Source organism: Nomascus leucogenys, chromosome 5, assembly GCF_006542625.1.
Source record: "Nomascus leucogenys isolate Asia chromosome 5, Asia_NLE_v1, whole genome shotgun sequence".
Taxonomy (NCBI): domain Eukaryota; kingdom Metazoa; phylum Chordata; class Mammalia; order Primates; family Hylobatidae; genus Nomascus; species Nomascus leucogenys.
This window is the reverse complement of record NC_044385.1, coordinates 78,321,165-78,338,675: the sequence shown is the minus strand read 5'-3', so window position 1 is coordinate 78,338,675 and position 17,511 is coordinate 78,321,165. Positions and strand designations below refer to the sequence as shown.

Here is a 17,511-nt window from a genome sequence, read left to right as displayed (position 1 = left end):
AGTGGTGTTAATTACATTCATAATATTATGCAACCATCACTACTGTCTATTTCCAAAACTTTTTATCATCCCAAACAGAAACTCTGTACCTGTTAAACAATAACTCCCACTTCCACCACTGCAGCCCCTGGCAGCCTCTAATCTCAAATCTGGTAGCCCCTGGTAGCTGCTCAAATCTTTGTGTGAAATTGCCTATTCTAAATATTTCATATAAGTGGAATCATACAATATTTGTCCTTTTATGTCTGGCCTCTTTCCCTTACATAATGTTTTTAAGTTCTTCTGTGTGTCAAAACTTCATTCCTTTTTATTGTTGTGCTGAATAACATTTAGATTACTATTTAGATCTTAACATTTTTCTGTTCAATGCCTTGTAGCACCTCCTTGTTATCCCAAGAATCAATTTTCTGGCTGGCATTTGGGGTCCTGTTCGTCTAGCCCTGGGCAACTGTGACATTCTTTTACACTGAAGCTTCCCTAAAGCTGTGGATATTAACAGCTGATCCATGTTTCAGTGTTATCACATCCCCCTTAGCAAATTGTGTAGTATTGATTTTTTCTTCAGTATTTCAGTTAACCTTTCTTTCTTTCCTTCTCTCCTTCTCTCTCTCTCTGTCTCTCTCTCTCTCTCTGTTGCCCAGGCTGGAGTGCAGTGGCGTAAACACCACTCACTGCAGACTCAACCTCCTGGGCTCAAGGGATCTTCCCACCTCAGCCTGTTGAGTAGCTGGAATTACAGGTGCATGCCACCATGCCCGGATAAATTTTTAACTTTTTTATAGAGATGAGGTCTCACTATGTTGCCCAGGCTGGTGTTGAACTGTTGGGCTTAAGTGGTCCTCCCACCTTGGCCTCCTAAAGTGCTGGGATTTATAGGTGTGAGCCACTTCGCCTGGCCTAACCTTTCAATTCAAAAAGGAAAAGATGTTTATGATAACAAATTGCTCTCTTCATGGAATGTACTAGTAATGAAACTTGTAAATTTTTTGAATGAACCGTAGGTTCTAAATAAATAACAATACCCCACCATTATGTTGCTACAAATGGAATATAGACCTCTATACTTTTTTTCTTTTCATTGTAATGTCTGTCTTTTTCCAGCTTTTTGAGGTATAATTTACATGCCACAAAATTTACCCATTTTTATGCACAATTTGATAAGTTTTGGTGATGGTATTTAAATATCCATATAATGCCTGCCACAGTCATCATATAGAACTTCCAGGTGGGGCAGAGTGGCTTACGCCTATAATACCAACACTCTGGGAGGCAGAGGCAGGAGCATTGATTGAGGCCAGGAGTTTGAGTCTAGCCTGGGCAACACAGTGAGACCCCATCTCTACAAAAAATTAAAAATTTTAGGTGGGCATGGTGACACATGCCTGTAGTCCCAGCTACTGGGAAGCTGAGGCAGGAGGATCGCCTGAGCCTGGGAAGTTGAGGCTGCATTGAGCTATGATCGCACCTCTGCACTCCAGCCTGGGCCACACAGCAAGACTCTGTCTCAAAAAGAAAAGAATTTCCATCCCCCAAAATGTTTCCTTGTGCCCTTTGCAGATGATCTGTGCCCACACGCTATAGTTTGATACCACCTGTAGTGAACACAGCAATATGTGTTCGCAAAATGAAAAGGGTGCAACATGTAAACAAAATGGAGAAAAGGCCAAAAAGTCAGTCAGGGAATGGAGGACTTGAGGTAGGAAAACTTGTGTGCAGGCCAGCAAAGGACGATGGCAATGAAGGCAGAATTGAATAGCGCTCAGAGGAACGTGGGAGGCCGCTGCAGACACAGAAAGCAGTGATCCTCAATGGGAAGGAAAGACTGGAATCCCCTGGGGGGCTTTTCACAGCTGCCCCTCACCACTACTCCTCCAAGATTCTGATGTTATTCTTGAGTGTAGGAGGCTTTGAAATCTCTGCTGTAAGTGAGCCACCACTGTTAAGTGACAGATTTTTATGTTCCCTACATGTGTGGGAAGAGAAGTTTCAGAACCACTGCTTAGAAATAAGAAAACCCACCATGCCACCCAAGCCTACTCTTTATTTACTCATTCAATAAATAATTGAGAACTTGTTTGCCTGAGACTGTTTAGGCATTCAATATGTACTTCTTCTCAAAATATATGCAGATGTAGTAAACTAGATAGTGTATTACTATATTCCATGAAATAAATCAAGGGCTTAGATAATTTGGAAAGATACTGAATTAAGTGGGAACATTTTGATTCTATATGGCAACTTTATAAAATATCTCATTTTGATATTATAGTTTGTAAAGCCCAGTACAGCAAACCATATGGAAATTTTTCATTTCTCTTTTCCTTAGTAAAGACCTATCAAATAGCTGTCATTTTAATATATCCTCTTCATATTTATAATAATTGATATTGATGGCTATTAATGTGTATGTCTATTAATATATACATGTATGTAGGTTTATAGTTAATGTACATATATATGTTATTAAATACATATAGATATATATGGCTATTAATGTACATGTCCTTGGGGTTCAATGATTATTCATGTATTTTAATCCATTAATTTTTATTTGAAGTTAAAATGGCTGACTTTGCATATTTGTTTACCTTTTTGTAGCAATTCAAGCATTATTTAATCTGTGTTGTTAATCTCTCTTTTAAAGCAAGAGGAAGAACAAGATAGAAAGGGTAGCCATACTGATTTGGAAAGCATTAATGAAAATTTAGTTGAAAGTGCATTGAGAAGAGTAAACAGAGAAGAAAAAGGTAAGTTATTCAAATTCTAATCATTTCTTAGGTGAGGAGTTGGGGAATACAGAGGGAATACCAATTTTTATGTTACTGGGTCTCAGGTATCATAAACAAAAGTACAAGCTGATATTTGTTTGCTTATCTAGTAACTTATTTAATGTTTTAGGAATATTTTATTTACCTACAACAAAAGAGACAACAGCATTTATCAGTAAGAGCTATTAGAAAGAGTAGTATTTATTGTGCTATTCACCATAAAAAGCATAGCATACTGTGTGTACATAAGTCCTCCCAGGGCTTCATTCTTGTACAATGTATAATATGTAACTATATACATATTATTATTATTATTTTTGTTTGTTTGTTTGAGACAGAGTCTCGCTCTGTCGCCCAGGCTGGAGTGCAGTGGCGCGATCTTGGCTCACTGCAAGTTCCGCCTCCCAGGTTCACGCCATTCTCCTGCCTCAGCCTCTCCGAGTAGCTGGGACTACAGGCGCCTGCCACCACGCCCAGCTAATTTTTTGTATTTTTAGTAGAGACGGGGTTTCACCGTGGTCTCGATCTCCTGACCTCGTAATCTGCCCGCCTCGGCCTCCCAAAGTGCTGGGATTACAAGCGTGAGCCACCGCGCCTGGCCATATTATTTTTTTAACTCAATCACTGTAATGATTCATTTTAACTTTTCATTTTGGATTTTTTAAAAAATTTCCTTTGCTAGTGAGATTTGAAAGAACATTGATCTTTCAAACATAGATCTGAGTTTGAAAGAGAAAAGAAACACTTCCATATTTGTTGTTAGAGTCTATGTGTGGACAGAGATGGATACATAAAATAACAGGCTTGGCATTCCTTTTTTACACTTTAAAATCAGGTAATAAGTCAGTCCATCTGAGGAAAGCCAGTTCACCAGATCTTCACAGACGACAGTGGGAGAAAAATGTACCCAATACAGCTCTTACAGCTTTGGAAAATGCATCCATACTCACCTCCAGTTTAACAGCAGAGGACGATAGAGGTTAGTAGTCAGATTGAATACTATTATTTTATTAGAGAACTTTTTCTAATAGTTTCTCCGTGCACTAGAGGCTTTTAATGTCTGTGAAGGGTATTTGGCGTCACACATCAGAGCATTGCTCATACAGGTGAATGAAGCAGATTTTAGTTAACAGTCAAATATAATTAACTTTGCTTGAAAATATGATCTGGAAAGTACATGCTGAAAAATCATTTTTTTATTTGGCACTAATTTTTGTCTTTTTGCAACTAGGTGGTTCTGTAATAAAGTACAGCAAAAATACTAGTCGTAAGCAGTGGCTCAAAGAGACCCCTGACACTTTGTTGAACATCCTTAAGAATGCTGATCTCAGCTTGGCCTTTCAAACATACACAATATATAGACCAGGTAATTCATGTCTGTATGTGACCTTGGAAACCCTTGGACTTTTTGAAAATTGTGGCAAATATATATAACATAAAATTTACATTTGAACCATTTTAAAGTGTACAGTTCAGTGGCACTAAGTATGTCACATTGTTGTACAGCCATCACCAGTATCCATCCACAGAAATGTTCTCATCTTCCAAAACTCAATTCAAAGGATTTCCCTCCTCCCAGAAACGCTTTGATTTCAAAGTTATAAAATAATTCATAGCACTGTATTTTTAGGTGTTTTTTTAATCTTTTCTAGCCAGTCTTAAGCTACAATTAAAATTTTTCATGGAGCTACATTACTTCTGTTTGCTCATTTGTTTGCTTATTTTCATAATCCTGCTACTACTTTCTTTGAAGAGGAGCCCATTTTTATCCTGCAAATATGCCATTGCTTTAGCAACAACTCCAAGATTTCTTTTGCTGTATACCTGAACTCTGTTACATTGAATAGAGCTCAAAAAGGATGAACAATTAGGATTTGATTTTTAAATTTTTTTACAGGTATTTTTACTAACATTGTATAAAATAATTTTTTTATAATACTCTCCTTAGGAATCTAGGCCAGTGGTCTGTATTAGATATGTATATGTTTATGTGTATTATAATTATGATAATTTAATTACTAAGCCACCTTGCTAGGTTAAGATCTAAGATAAATTATACCAAGTAGAGCATGTAATGGTATGGCAAGTCTGACTATATTTATTGCAACGATTTAGTTGTATTTGTTTATTTGGTCAATATTTATTGAATGCCTAACATAGGTTAAGATAAAAAAAAGAATAAAACACAATTCCTGCCCTAAGGATGAAGGAGTTCTTTACATGGGAGGTTAGCACACTGATAAAGAATTATAGTGCCCAGTGATACACGCATTCAGATAGAGCTGTGCACAAAAGATCATGGAAGCCCTAAGGAGAGGCTAATGAGTGGGAGGAAAATGTTAAGGAAGGTTAATGGTTATGAATTTCAATTTTGCAATTTTAGGTCCTGGATTTTGTGTCTGGTCCAGTGATGAAGGCTTTGTCATTTTAGGAAAGTCCCTTTTTAAAAAATATGTCATAGTTCTATTTTGAAATGCCTTTTAGAAGATTTGGCCCATGTTTTTAGGTTAGGTTTTCATGCTGTTTGTGAAAAATCTAAAAGTAATTAAACCTGGAAAAATTTTTTAAGCATGCATGTGGTCTTCCTTCAGTTCCCTACTTTTCTTCCTCCCCATTGTGAAAACTTGGGAGAAGAAAGTTCAAAGGAAAAAAGAAATTACTATAACCCAACTTCCAAAGGTAACTTTTAATGCCTTAATATACATTCTTTTATTGGGAGGGTTTTATGGTAATTTTCCGAGTTTTTTTTTTCTCTTAAAGAAAATCCTGTTTATAGGCTAGGTGTGGTGGCTCACGCCTGTTATCCCAGCACCTTGGGAGGCTGAAGCAGGAGGATTTCTTGAGCTCAGGAGTTCAAGACAAGCCTGGACAACATAGTGAGATCTCGCCTCTACTAAAAAAATTAGCCAGGCATGGTTCTGGACGCCTCTAGTCCCAGCAACTTGGGAGCCTGAGGTAGGAGGCGCTCTTGAGCCTGGGAGTTTGAGGCTGCATTGAGCTATGATCATGCCACTGCACTCCAGCTTAGGTGACAGAGTGAGACCCTGACTCAAAAAAAAAAAGAATAAAGTACTGTTTATAAATTTAATCCACATCCTGGTGCTTCTGCTTCAGGGGCCTGTTTTATGCCCACAGTCATGTTGGGTAATATGGGGAGACACTACAAAAGAGTTATGGGACATGGCATTGTCCTCAGCCAGCAAGCTTATGGAGGATTTTAGTCAAACTGCATGAAATAAGTAAATACTGCTTAAATTGGTATATTTTCTGTTAATACCTCCTGAAGGTTCAGAAGGGTTCTTGAAAGGCCCCCTGTCTGAAGAAACAGAAGCATCGGACAGTGTCGATGGAGGTTACGATTCTGTCATTTTGGATCCAGAGCGACTTGAGCCTGGGCTAGATGAGGAGGACACGTATGTTGTGATATGCTAAGCTTTAGCTGGGGTGGGGTGTGTGTGTGTGTGTGTGTGTGTGTGATTTAAATTAGACCATGATAATTTCAGGTTTAGTAGGGACCTCATATATTACTTTTCGTCATAAATGGATATTTATATCCTGATCTTTTGTCTAGGATGGGTAATGCCTTACAATATGATTATAAAATTCCTGATTGAGCCCTACACCTATAGCCTTTCAGCTTGGACTTGTTATTTTTTAATATATTAGCTTTTACATTTTTAAAAGTTTTAGAAACAGTCAAAGAAGTGATCTTTTGGAAGAACTGGCAATTTTTTCCCTTCAGTTGCCTTATGGAACTCAATTTTCAAAAGCTTAAGTATTGTTATGGTGGTATTCTGCTTTGAACTCATCAACAGATACTGTGCCCCTAATGTAGAGGTTTATGGTCCAAGTTGTTTTTTCACAGGGACTTTGAGGAGGAGGATGACAACCCTGACTGGGTGTCAGAGCTGAAGAAGCGAGCTGGATGGCAAGGCCTGTGCGACGGATGATGCCTGAGGAAATGTTCCTGAGTCACGCTGAGGAGAGGCTTCATTCACCCAGGAGTTCATGTTGCGATGATCATGAGTTCGTACGACGTATATTTTCCTTTGGAAACAGAATGAAGCGGAGGAAACTCTTAATACTTAAAATTGTTCTTGATTGGTATCATGAGTTTGAAAAGTCTAGAACTCCTGTAAGTTTTTGAACTCAATGGAGAAGGTATAGTGGAATGAGTGTGAGCATCGGGCTTTGCAGTCCCATGGAATGCTAGCCTGCCACTACCTACTTGTGTGATTGTGAGAAATTACTTAACCTCTTCGAGTCCCAATTTCCTCAACCATAAAAAGAAGATAATAATGCCTACCTCAGAGGGATGCTGACCACAGACCTTTATAGCAGCCCGTATGTTATTATTCACATTATGATTTGTGTTTATTATTATGTGACTCTTTTTACATTTTCTAAAGGTTTGAGAATTAAATATATTTAATTATGATATAGTAATGTGTGCAATTTTTCAATATGACCTGATTCTGAGTAGTTTGAAGATCATTCCAATGATCTTCACCAACTACCAGCTGTCCTTAAATACAGTCCCTCATAGGATGCACAAAAGAGCCTGGGTTGGAGGGTCAGCCCTGGGAAGCTTGGGGTGGTTTGCAGATCTTGTCAGAAGATGGCAGTCCTGTAGATGAGGAAGGAAGAGGCCAGAGGTGAGGAGCAGTTAATGGTAAATATCAGAAACTAGAGAGTGATGTGGAACGAATAGGGGGAGGCATGGCACACATGTGCTGGGTCCTGTCCTGTGTTAACCTCATCTAATAGTGTGCACTTTAGTGAGATGAGAATATCTCACTAAAGAAACAGGCTTCGCTCAACACCTCTCACAGAGACATGAGCCAGACAAATACAGGGAACGGTGTAAAGTGAAGAGTAGGGGGAAAATACATTTAGGGTCATTAAGAAGCAGTTGCTGAAATCCGGAATATATACATCTTTTAAAGATCTTTAATATATATACATCTTTTAATATATACATCTTTTAAAAATCTTAACATGTAAAACCTGTGGTATAGAACCAACCCTCCACCTGACACATACGCTGTATTTACATTTAGATATATTTCATCTCCAGTGGTCTCTGGCGGTCTCTAAATCTTTTCTTGTTTTTTGGGACCTTGACATTTTTGAGTACTGCTTAGGTATTTTGTAGACTGTTGCTCAATTTGGGTTTGTCTCACAATTGGACTAAGCTTATGGATTTGGGGGAAAACCACAAAGGTGAAGTGCCCTTCTCATCACATCATTTCAGGGAGCATCAGCATGACTTCTTCCTGGTGTTGTTCACCTTGATCACTTGATGAAGGCAGTGTCTGCCAGGCTCTCCACTATCAACTTCATAATTTTCCGTGTTCGTGCTATGTTCACTATAAGCGAGTCACACACTCCAGCTCACAGTCAAATGCAAAGGAATTAATCTCCACCTCTGGGGGTGGGAGTATAATCCAATACTAAGTCGTTTGTTTTCTTGCTTAAATCGTTCTAGCTTTGGCCATTGGGAATTGTTTCAGGTCACCTCCTGTGTCCCTTTGATGTGCCCTGGTTCTTTTGGAGCACTTCCTTCCTTTCTGGCACTACAAGAAGATGGTCCAGACTCATCTTTACCTTCTCTGCCCCAGCCCCAAAATCGTGCATTTCAACAAGGTTCCCACTGGTTTAGAAACCAAGATCTGGGTGCTGGGTGTGCTTGTTGCTCCTCAGGTGTCACTACTTCTAGGCCCTCTCAGCAGACAGAGCTAGGAAGTATATGTGTGTATACTAACCCGTATACACTGTATAATTGTATAACCATCCACACATCTCTACAGTTAATTTCCGTATCTCTCCATCTGTACATACATTAAATTAAGCATGGGTCCATACTGATGTCTCCAACTAACCCAGTACTACAAGGTTCATTCTAGCCTTCTCATGCGTTTCTGTAACTTCTCTCCCTGACAATGAGAAAACTGGCTGTTCCACCCACCAGCCGCTCAGCTGTTCAGTCCTAGTCTATTTGTAAAGCAGTTTCCAAATCATTAACCCATGCCCCTGGGAGAAACAAATTTACCAACTATGGTACAGAGTTTATGTATCTTTCCTATTGTCTCACGGTTTCCAGTCAAATACCATTTTCCAGAATTACTTAGGTTAGGTCTTTGAAATTAGCTTATCACTCTCTTGAAGATTTTTCAAGTTAAAGCAGGCATGGATAGTTTTAAGGATATTTTCAGGTACTCAGCTTCCATATATACTGTATTCCATACCTCTTAGTCATCTTCAATCTTAGCATTGCCCGAGGGCATAAACATTTCCAAATCATCAAACAAAACTTGAAATTATGTACAGTTACTGAGAGACTAGATAAGTATTGGATAATAAATCCTTTTCAAAATCAGAATGGCTTATGGGGTTTTGCTTTTAATAAAATTTCAGACTAATGGAATCACCAGTTCATGATTATAAACCAGTTTTGGTGACAGATTACTATATGATTCTTGAGATACAACCAGACAAAAATTAAGGGACACTTTTAACAAAACTTTTCATTCCTATGTACTTATTTCTCCGCACTTACAGCCTTAAAAAAATGGAAGAGAATCAGTGTTAAACTTCACTGTAGCAAGAAGTTAGCATTCATCTATGGATACAGGAACTAATGGAGCATGGGAAGCCCATCCAGGTCTTAAAGAGATGAATTTTCAATGCAATTTTATTTTTTATACTTAATAATTATCGGCATTGATACATTTTATTGTGATCAATTGTGTAATACTAGTAATTTTAACAATTTAATCAAGAAAAAATAAAATTCTATGAGCAGGAAATATAAATTTCCATTTCTATACTTTCAGCAGTATGATAGGATGATCAATAAGACTTTCAAATATGAAAAAAATAACTGGGATAAAATTCTATCAGGAAAGTAGAATGAAGATATGATTTAATAAAGCATGACTAAGAATTCTAGGGAAGAAATTTGGGTGTGGTCACTGACACATATAATTAAACAAAAACAAGTAGATCATATACCTACTAATATTTTGAGGGAATTTCACTGCCAAAGAAACTAACATTGGATATTCCAACTGCTAAACAACTTTTGGACTCCTGTTATGGGCTGCATTCGCCCCTGCCCCGGCCACTCCCAATTCACATATTGAAATCTAACACCAGTAACTAATAATGAGACTATATTCGGAGATAGAGACTTTAAAGATGCAATTAGATCAAAATGAGGCCTTTAGTTCAGCCCTAATACAATTTGACTAGAGTGCTTATAAGAAGAAATTTTTTGTGGTGGGGACGGGGAGGGGGCGGCGGAGAGACGATTTTAAGAAGGAAAAGTAATGATGTAAACTTATGATTTTTAAAAGAGTTTTTTTGTGGGGTTTTTTTTGTGTGTGAGATGGACGATGGAGGGTACCATATCACTGTAGTGTTTAGATTCAATTGGATATATTTTACTTGCGTCACTATTTACAATTGCTGAAAATTACATTTTTTTCAACTACTTAAACATTTTAGACAGCAGCTTGATGTGCAAATCCAGAATGGGGCAGGGTGGGATGGGGACGGGGCGTGCGTGCAGACGCTTGGGCAGCTCCGGTTTCGTTAAGAAAGTCCCTTGGCAGGCCGCCGCTGTGGCCCAAAGAGTAGGAAGCGGTTCCAGTCTCACGTCCACCTCTTGGCAATATTTGAGACCTTGTACAAGAAACGCTCTTCCTGTCTCAGTTTAGCTCATTTGTAAAACTGGGAGACTACTGCCTTGAGGGGTTGTAAAGAAAAGAGAGAACGTTTGCGAAGCGTCTGGTGCACCGTAAGCAAGAGCGGGGAGCGCTACTGTAGAGTGCAAGGCAAAGGAATCTCGACCCAAGGCAACGGGAAGGTTGCGGGGTGACTCTGCCGGGTCTCCAAACTCCCTGGCGCCTAACCCTGCCTCGAGGTGGACTGTGTTCACTGGTACCCAGACCGTTCCAGCCCCGCGCCCCGCCCGCGTTTCCTTGCGCGGCTCCGCCCCGGCCGCAGGGAGGCGCAGCGGCCCCGGGAACCCGGATCCTTCCGGGACGCTTCGTTGGCCCCGCAGAGCCGGCGGAGCAGGTACGCTGCAGGGGCCGCCCTTAGTCCTTGCCAGGAACCGCCGCAGGGCTTCGGGAGCCGGGCGGGGTGGGGGAAAGGGATGAAGTCTCGGCCTGGGGCGGCGGGGGCGACCCAGAAAAGGCCTAGCGCCCCGGGCTGTGTGGGTGTAGCGTCCAGGGCGCGTTGGTCTCTATGGCAACGCTCCACACACGGAAGTCGGGTACGAGTAAGCGTCTCGCCAGCCACCCGCGGCTGCCTCCAGGGGCGGCCCTAGGGGAGAAGGAATTGTCCTAACTTGGGGGCTTCCACCCTCTGGTGCCACTTGGGCGGGAGGGTCGCGGGCCCTCAGTTCCCGGCGAGTCACCCCCGGCCCCAAGTCCGTATGCGTCTGTCTCAGAACCCGGTCCTGCGGTGTCTGCAGTCTCTCCTGGCTGCGGAGCTGGTTCCCAGCCCCCTGCAACCCAATTGTACCCACTTGCTACCCTGACCTGAAATTATTCGAAAACAACCCCTCTGCTCACCCCATTAACAGCAACAACAACACTGTATTATGCCCTAACTGTAGCATAAAGAGGAAATAGAAGGAAAGCAATAAGTAAGAAAGTACATATTTCAATCTGAAAATGCTTGGCACTACTACCCTTGGAAAAAGTAGAGAAGTAGCCAGTAGCCGCGCCTGGAGAGTCGCCTGAACGTGACGGCAGCAAATGCAGATTGTTAGGTCTCCGGGACCAGGAGCAGCGTGGCCAGTGAAGGGCGTGATTTTCCCAAATGGCGAACAATTCTTGGTGAACCTCCAAACCAAAGTGCAATCAAGCCTTGATTTACATGTAGTTGCATTCCTCGGAAAAAAAAAACCCTAAAACAGTGTTCATTAAAACTGCAAAAATACTTAGCATTTCGATGTAAAATAGAGTCTGGTTCTAGCCACAAACGGATTTTTCCACGCACATGAATGTATAGGAAGACTCTCCAAGATTGTAGGGCCGTGGGGTAATCCTTTATTGTGCGGGACTGTCTCTGAATCGCAGAATCCTACCATCTCAGGCCCCAACCACCTGTAAACCTCATGCCTCTGAATCTCGGGGAAACAGCTTCCCCACCCCCATATATTTCCAGAATTCCCCCTAGGGGGCAGTACGTCCCCACTAAGAAAGGCTGCTGGACTGTAACAGTACGCAAGCCTGAGGACATTCCTGCTTTATGAAGGTGCCAAACACCCGATATAGTATCTTTCATTCTCAGAACAAACTTGCAAAACAGGTATTGTTATTCCATTTTAGAAATTAGGAAAGTGAGGTTTTGCCAGGTTAAGTGACTTACCCAAGAATACAGGGCAAAAGTGTATCAAAGCTGAGCTATGACCCGTGTCTGACCAAGAAACTGTCTCATTTCAGTTATCTGTGGCCACAAGGAAAGTTATTTGTCTCTGTCTTGGCAAGGCTGGGAGGAAAGTTTTAGCAAAGTGAGTTCTTTTACACTTTAGTCATCAGTTTTCTGACTTTGTTAGTCTTTATGAGACTTGTGTGATAAATTTACATTACTCTAATTCCAGGAACCTCAGCCCATTGGAGACCATGGATAAGTACGATGTGATTAAGGCCATCGGGCAAGGTGCCTTCGGGAAAGCATACTTAGCTAAAGGGAAATCAGACAGCAAGCACTGCGTCATAAAAGAGATCAATTTTGAAAAGGTAAAGTTAAGAAGTTCAAATTTCTGTTAATTTTCAGTGGGATATTCAGCTGGCTTTTAATCCAATATAAAAAGGAAATTTTTATTTTTTATAATTACGAATTTTAAGCCATAATTGATTTTTGTTAATTCAACCTCCTAAGTCCATTGTCCAAACAGCAGCCAATGATCTTATTTTTAAAAAGAGGCTGGATGCCGTGGCTCGCCCCTGTAATCCCAGCACTTTGGTTGGCCAAGGTGGGAGGATTTTGTGAAGCCAGGAGTTCGAGATAGCCTGGGCAACATAGCAAGACCCTGTCCCTGCCAAAAAAAAATTTTTTTTAAATGAAAACAGAAAAGAAATAAGATCATATCTCTGTGGCTCCTATGGCCCTCCTTAGGGTGCCCTGCGAGGCCCTGTGAGATGCCAGCCTCCTCTGTTGCCCTGACTTTTCTCTGTGGTGCACTTCCTCTCTCCTTATTCAGGTCCTCTACGAGGGGTTTTCTGCAAACATCCTAGCTAGAGTAGACCCCCAGCCACAATCACACCTTATCACCTTATCACACCACCTTGGTTCCTGGTTTCTTTTTTGTTTTTTCTTTTCTTTTTTTTTTTTTTTTTAGATGGAGTCTTGCTCTGTCACCTAGGCTGGAGTGCAGTGGCATGATCTTGGCTCACTGCAACCTCCACCTCCTGGGTTCAAGCAATTCTCCCACTTCAGCTTCCTGAATAGCTAGGACTACAGATGCACGCCACCACCCCTGGCTAATTTTTTGTATTTTTAGTAGAGATGGAATTTCACCATGTTGCCCAGGCTGGTCTTGAACTCCTGAACTCAAGTGATCTGCCCGCCTTGGCCTCCCAAAGTGCTGGGATTACAGGCTTGAGCCACTGCTTCTGGCCTGGTTTATTTTCTTACTAGCACGTATAATGCTCTGCAATTACTTCGCTCTCTTAATTATTCATTTGTTTATTGCTTGTCTTCCTCAGTATGCAAAACAGTTCCTGTCACATAATAGGTGCTAAACAAATTTATTGAGTGCACTCAATGAATAGAAGAAAACCATATGTAATTGTTGGTCTAATGATTTTGGAAAATAAATATAGTTAATTAAAAATTAATAATTTTTGCTAAATCCACCTTGGTCAGTGTTTATGTCACCCTCTTTAGTGATATGTTCATTTAATAATATATTGGGACAACAATGTCCATTGTTTGCTAGAATTAATTCTAAGGCAAGTCTTGTTGGTCAGCTTCTAGAGGATTTATAAATGAGAGTAGAATAAAAAGTTCCATACAAAGTGTGTGCAAAATGGACTACCCAAGTTACACCATGTGAATATACTTAATGCCATTGAATTGTACACTTAAAAATGGTTAAAATGATATAAATTTTATCTTACCACAAAAAATTGCAAGAAAACCTACCCAAACTTAAAGCTCAAGAGTAGATGACTGTCTTCCAGGGATAATGATTTATTTCCCAATATAGGTCTCCTTTTGTGAACCCATGGCATATTCATAATAATGTCCTCTTATTCTAGTGGCCCGCCATAGCTTCCTCCCATGACATTATTCTGCTCACTCTCCTTTGTTTATCTGACTGCTCTCCCTCAGGCTTATCTCTGTCTTCGCCCTCTATATGTCCTCAACCATGTGTCCTTTTCTGATTTTCTCTTTCTGTCCATTGTCACCTAAACTGCCCCACTTCAGTGTTTACCAATAAGTAGATCTCTCTTAAATCTCTGTCTGTACCCCTGACATCTTTCAGTACCCTAGTTCTGCATTTCTTCTGCCAGCTAGATAACTTCAGGTAATATCTGTGGTTTTGTTTTGTTTTGAGGTGGAGTCTCGCTCTGTTGCCCAGGCTGGAGTACAGTGGTGCCATCTCGGCTCACTGCAAGCTCCACCTCCCAGGTTCATGCCATTCTCCTGCCTCAGAGTAGCTGGGACTATAGGCGCCCGCCACCATGCCTGGCTAATTTTTTGTATTTTTAGCAGAGACAGGGTTTCACTGTGTTAGCCAGGATGGTCTCGATCTCCTGACCTCATGATCCACCCGCCTCGGCCTCCCAGAGTGCTGGGATTACAGGCGTGAGCCACCGCGCCCATCCAACATCTATGTTATTAATCTATTGCTGTGTAGCATATTACCCCAAACTTAGTGGCTTAAAGAATAAACACTTATTATCTCGGAGATCCTGTGCATCAAGAATTTAGGATGACGATCATTGAGACCACCTTGGAGGCTTGGTATCACAATTGTACCCCAAAACAAGTATTAATAGTGATTCTTCCTTGTTGTAAGCAGACCCACTTCACCTCCTATGTGCTGCACTGTATTAATGTCATCAATGTCCTTATGCTTGCCAGCCTCAAAACCTTGGGATCATTTGTGAGCTTATTCCCTCTCCACATTCAATTATTTGGCGAATACTGTTGACTCTTCCTCTTCCTTGAATTTGCTTCAGTCGTTTTGTCAAGGCCCTGGGTCACTTGGATCCTTCAAGTGGCTCCAGCCCAATTTTGATAATGCTCCAGCCATGCCCCCAAACCTTCACTGGGACAGAGGCTGTAAAGAAAGAGTTGCCTAGGTTTGACTACATAAAAATAGAAAACGTTTGTATGTCAAAACAAACACTATAAATAAATTCAAAGAAAACTGAAAAGGTGCCAAAAATATTTGCAAGTATTGACTTAATGGTGTTAGCCTTTTCTTAAATCAATAAAAAGATAAAATCCATATATGAAATCATCATACAAAAATTTGAGACTCAGTAGAAAACTAAGAAATTAGGAGTTTATTCAAAGAAAAACCCCACAGATAAACAGTTAGAAAACAAATGTCCAACAGTAGGTAATTTGTTAAGTAATTTATAAAAAACTAAGTGGCTATTAGAAATCATGTTGTAGGTGAAGCATTGACATGGGAAAATTTCAATGTTTGCAATGTTTGAGAAAATAGTAAGTATAAAGTAATATAATCTTTGGAAAAATGTATTCTCCATATATATGTATACCTACACATATGTTCATATATGTACAAAGAAAAAGAGACACAAATTGTTATTATTGAGGTAGAAAGTAGGGTTTGCCTTGTGCATTTTTTTTTTTTTTTTTTTTTTGAGACGGAGTCTCGCTCTGTCACCCAGGCTGGAGTGCAGTGGCGCAATCTCGGCTCACTGCAAGCTCCGCCTCCCGGGTTCACGCCATTCTCCTGGCTCAGCCTCTCCGAGTAGGGGGACTACAGGCGCCCGCCACCACGCCTGGCTAATTTTTTTGTATTTTTAGTAGAGACGGGGTTTCACCTTGGTCGCGATCTCCTGACCTCGTGATCTGCCCGCCTCGGCCTCCCAAAGTGCTGGGATTACAAGTGTGAGCCGCCGCGCCCAGCCTGTGCATTTTTTTTGAGACAGGGTTTCATTCTGTTGCCCGGGCAGGAGTGCAGTGGCATCATCATAGCTCACTGTAACCTCAAACAAGCCATCCTCCTGCCTCAGCCTCCTGAGTAGCTAGGACTGCAGACATGTGCCACCACACCCAGCTAATTTTGAAATTTTTTTTAGAGACAGGATCTTGCTATGTTGCCCAGACTGGCCTCAAGTGATCCTCCTGCTTTGGCTTCCCAAAGTGCTGGGATTACAGGTGTTAGCCACTGTGCCTGGTCTGCCTTGTGCTTTTATATTGTTTCCCTCTTCAGAGAAGTTTTGAGACCCTTTCTGATTTGCTCCAAAATTACGGCTCCTATCACATACCCTACTTTTTTTCCCCACTTCAGCCTCTGCATTTGCTTATGGGGCTGCTTCTCCCAAGGTCGTTGCCTGCTGATCTCCCAGCATCAAGATCCCACTTATTCAAGGCTGAGCTCTACCATACCTCCAGAATCCTCCCACTCTAAAGAATTTATCCTTCTCTGTAAACTTGCATAACTTTTATTGGAACCTCTGTTATAGTACTGACTGCTTTCTTTCTGGACATGCTTTGGCTGTTTATTTTGTGCCTTCTCCTCCTTATTTAGCTGTAACATGTTCTGTGAGGACCGAGTCCATGTGCGTTTTGTGCTGGTATTCCCCACGCAGCACCTAATGCTTGGTGCCAGGAGATATTAAATAACTTCTTGTTGGATAGATGATTCACTGGACAGATGCTTTCAGGCCCTCTTGCTCTATTGTGAAGCTGGTATATACTTAGGAATTATAAAACCATTTTAATTCTATATAAAGAGAAAATATTTGAGAGGTGAATCTGTATAAAAATATACATTGCTTCATTTCATAGCATCTCTCCCATTCTTTAGTGTAATCAAAAATTGACTGTATTTTTCTAATAGAGCACCAATTTTTATCACTTTACTCATGAACTACTCTTGTCACCATGACATAAATAAGTAGAATCTTATATTAGACCTCATTATTCTTGTTTTCCCATATCTCTTTATGTTATCGAATTTACCTGTAACATCTGTGTCACAATATTAACATTTATTACTTCTTTCTTCCTATCTACTCTCATGTAGTTTTTCATTACTTCTTATCTAGAGAAATTTATATTTCTTCTCTCTAATGCCTCCCTACTCCCTACACTAGACCCCAGAACTAAATTGCTTATTTTCTTACAGGTACCAAAAAGCTAATATTTTCCCTTATCATCCTACCATTATCAAGCATGTTCTTTTCCTTCTGGGCTCAAATAAATATTTTCCTCAATTGTGAAAATAAAAATGTTCATTGTAGAAATTTTGAAAAGAACCAAAGGGGAAAATAAGACCATTTAGAGGAAAATAAAAATAGCATGTAACCTCTTTCTTAATCACTATGAACATTTTGCTGAATTTCTCTCGACTATTTTTAATGTATAAGTATACAAGTTATTAGAATGATTGGTGTCATGGTAGATACACTCTTTTTTTTGAGACGGAGTCTCGCTCTGTCGCCCAGGCTGCAGTGCAGTGGCACGATCTCTGCTCACTGCATCCTCTGCCTCCCAGGTTCAAACAATTCTCCTGCCT

General features: G+C 40.6%; 2 protein-coding genes and 1 long non-coding RNA gene across 12 annotated transcripts in view; 2 read left to right on the top strand and 1 right to left on the bottom strand.

The window, feature by feature from the left end:
* The window catches only part of NEK3 (NIMA related kinase 3), a 39,263-nt gene extending 32,056 nt beyond the window's left edge, over window positions 1–7,207 (top strand). For 5 of the 9 annotated variants that reach the window (XM_030813443.1, XM_030813442.1, XM_030813446.1 and 2 more), the window contains 5 exons: window positions 2,645–2,747; window positions 3,604–3,747; window positions 4,000–4,134; window positions 6,055–6,181; window positions 6,634–7,207. In XM_030813443.1, coding sequence (XP_030669303.1) covers window positions 2,645–2,747; window positions 3,604–3,747; window positions 4,000–4,134; window positions 6,055–6,181; window positions 6,634–6,718 — 594 coding nt within the window. In that variant the 3' untranslated portion in view covers window positions 6,719–7,207. Of the gene's footprint in view, window positions 1–2,644; window positions 2,748–3,603; window positions 3,748–3,999; window positions 4,135–5,359; window positions 5,576–6,054; window positions 6,182–6,633 lie in introns of those variants that run through there. The other 4 variants (XR_004030185.1, XR_004030186.1, XM_030813444.1 and 1 more) reach the window with 4 other exon arrangements.
* Window positions 7,130–10,987, bottom strand: LOC105739785. Its single transcript, XR_001115749.2, has 2 exons — window positions 7,823–10,987; window positions 7,130–7,395 (listed from the first exon to the last, which is right to left on the bottom strand). It is a non-coding gene; the product is annotated as an uncharacterized LOC105739785 (long non-coding RNA).
* The window catches only part of NEK5 (NIMA related kinase 5), a 91,772-nt gene continuing 85,072 nt past the window's right edge, over window positions 10,812–17,511 (top strand). For both annotated transcript variants that reach the window (XM_030813438.1, XM_003270124.4), the window contains exons 1-3: window positions 10,812–10,850; window positions 12,227–12,294; window positions 12,385–12,523. In XM_030813438.1, the coding sequence (XP_030669298.1) occupies window positions 12,407–12,523 (117 nt within the window). In that variant the 5' untranslated portion in view covers window positions 10,812–10,850; window positions 12,227–12,294; window positions 12,385–12,406. The remainder of the gene's footprint in view (window positions 10,851–12,226; window positions 12,295–12,384; window positions 12,524–17,511) is intronic.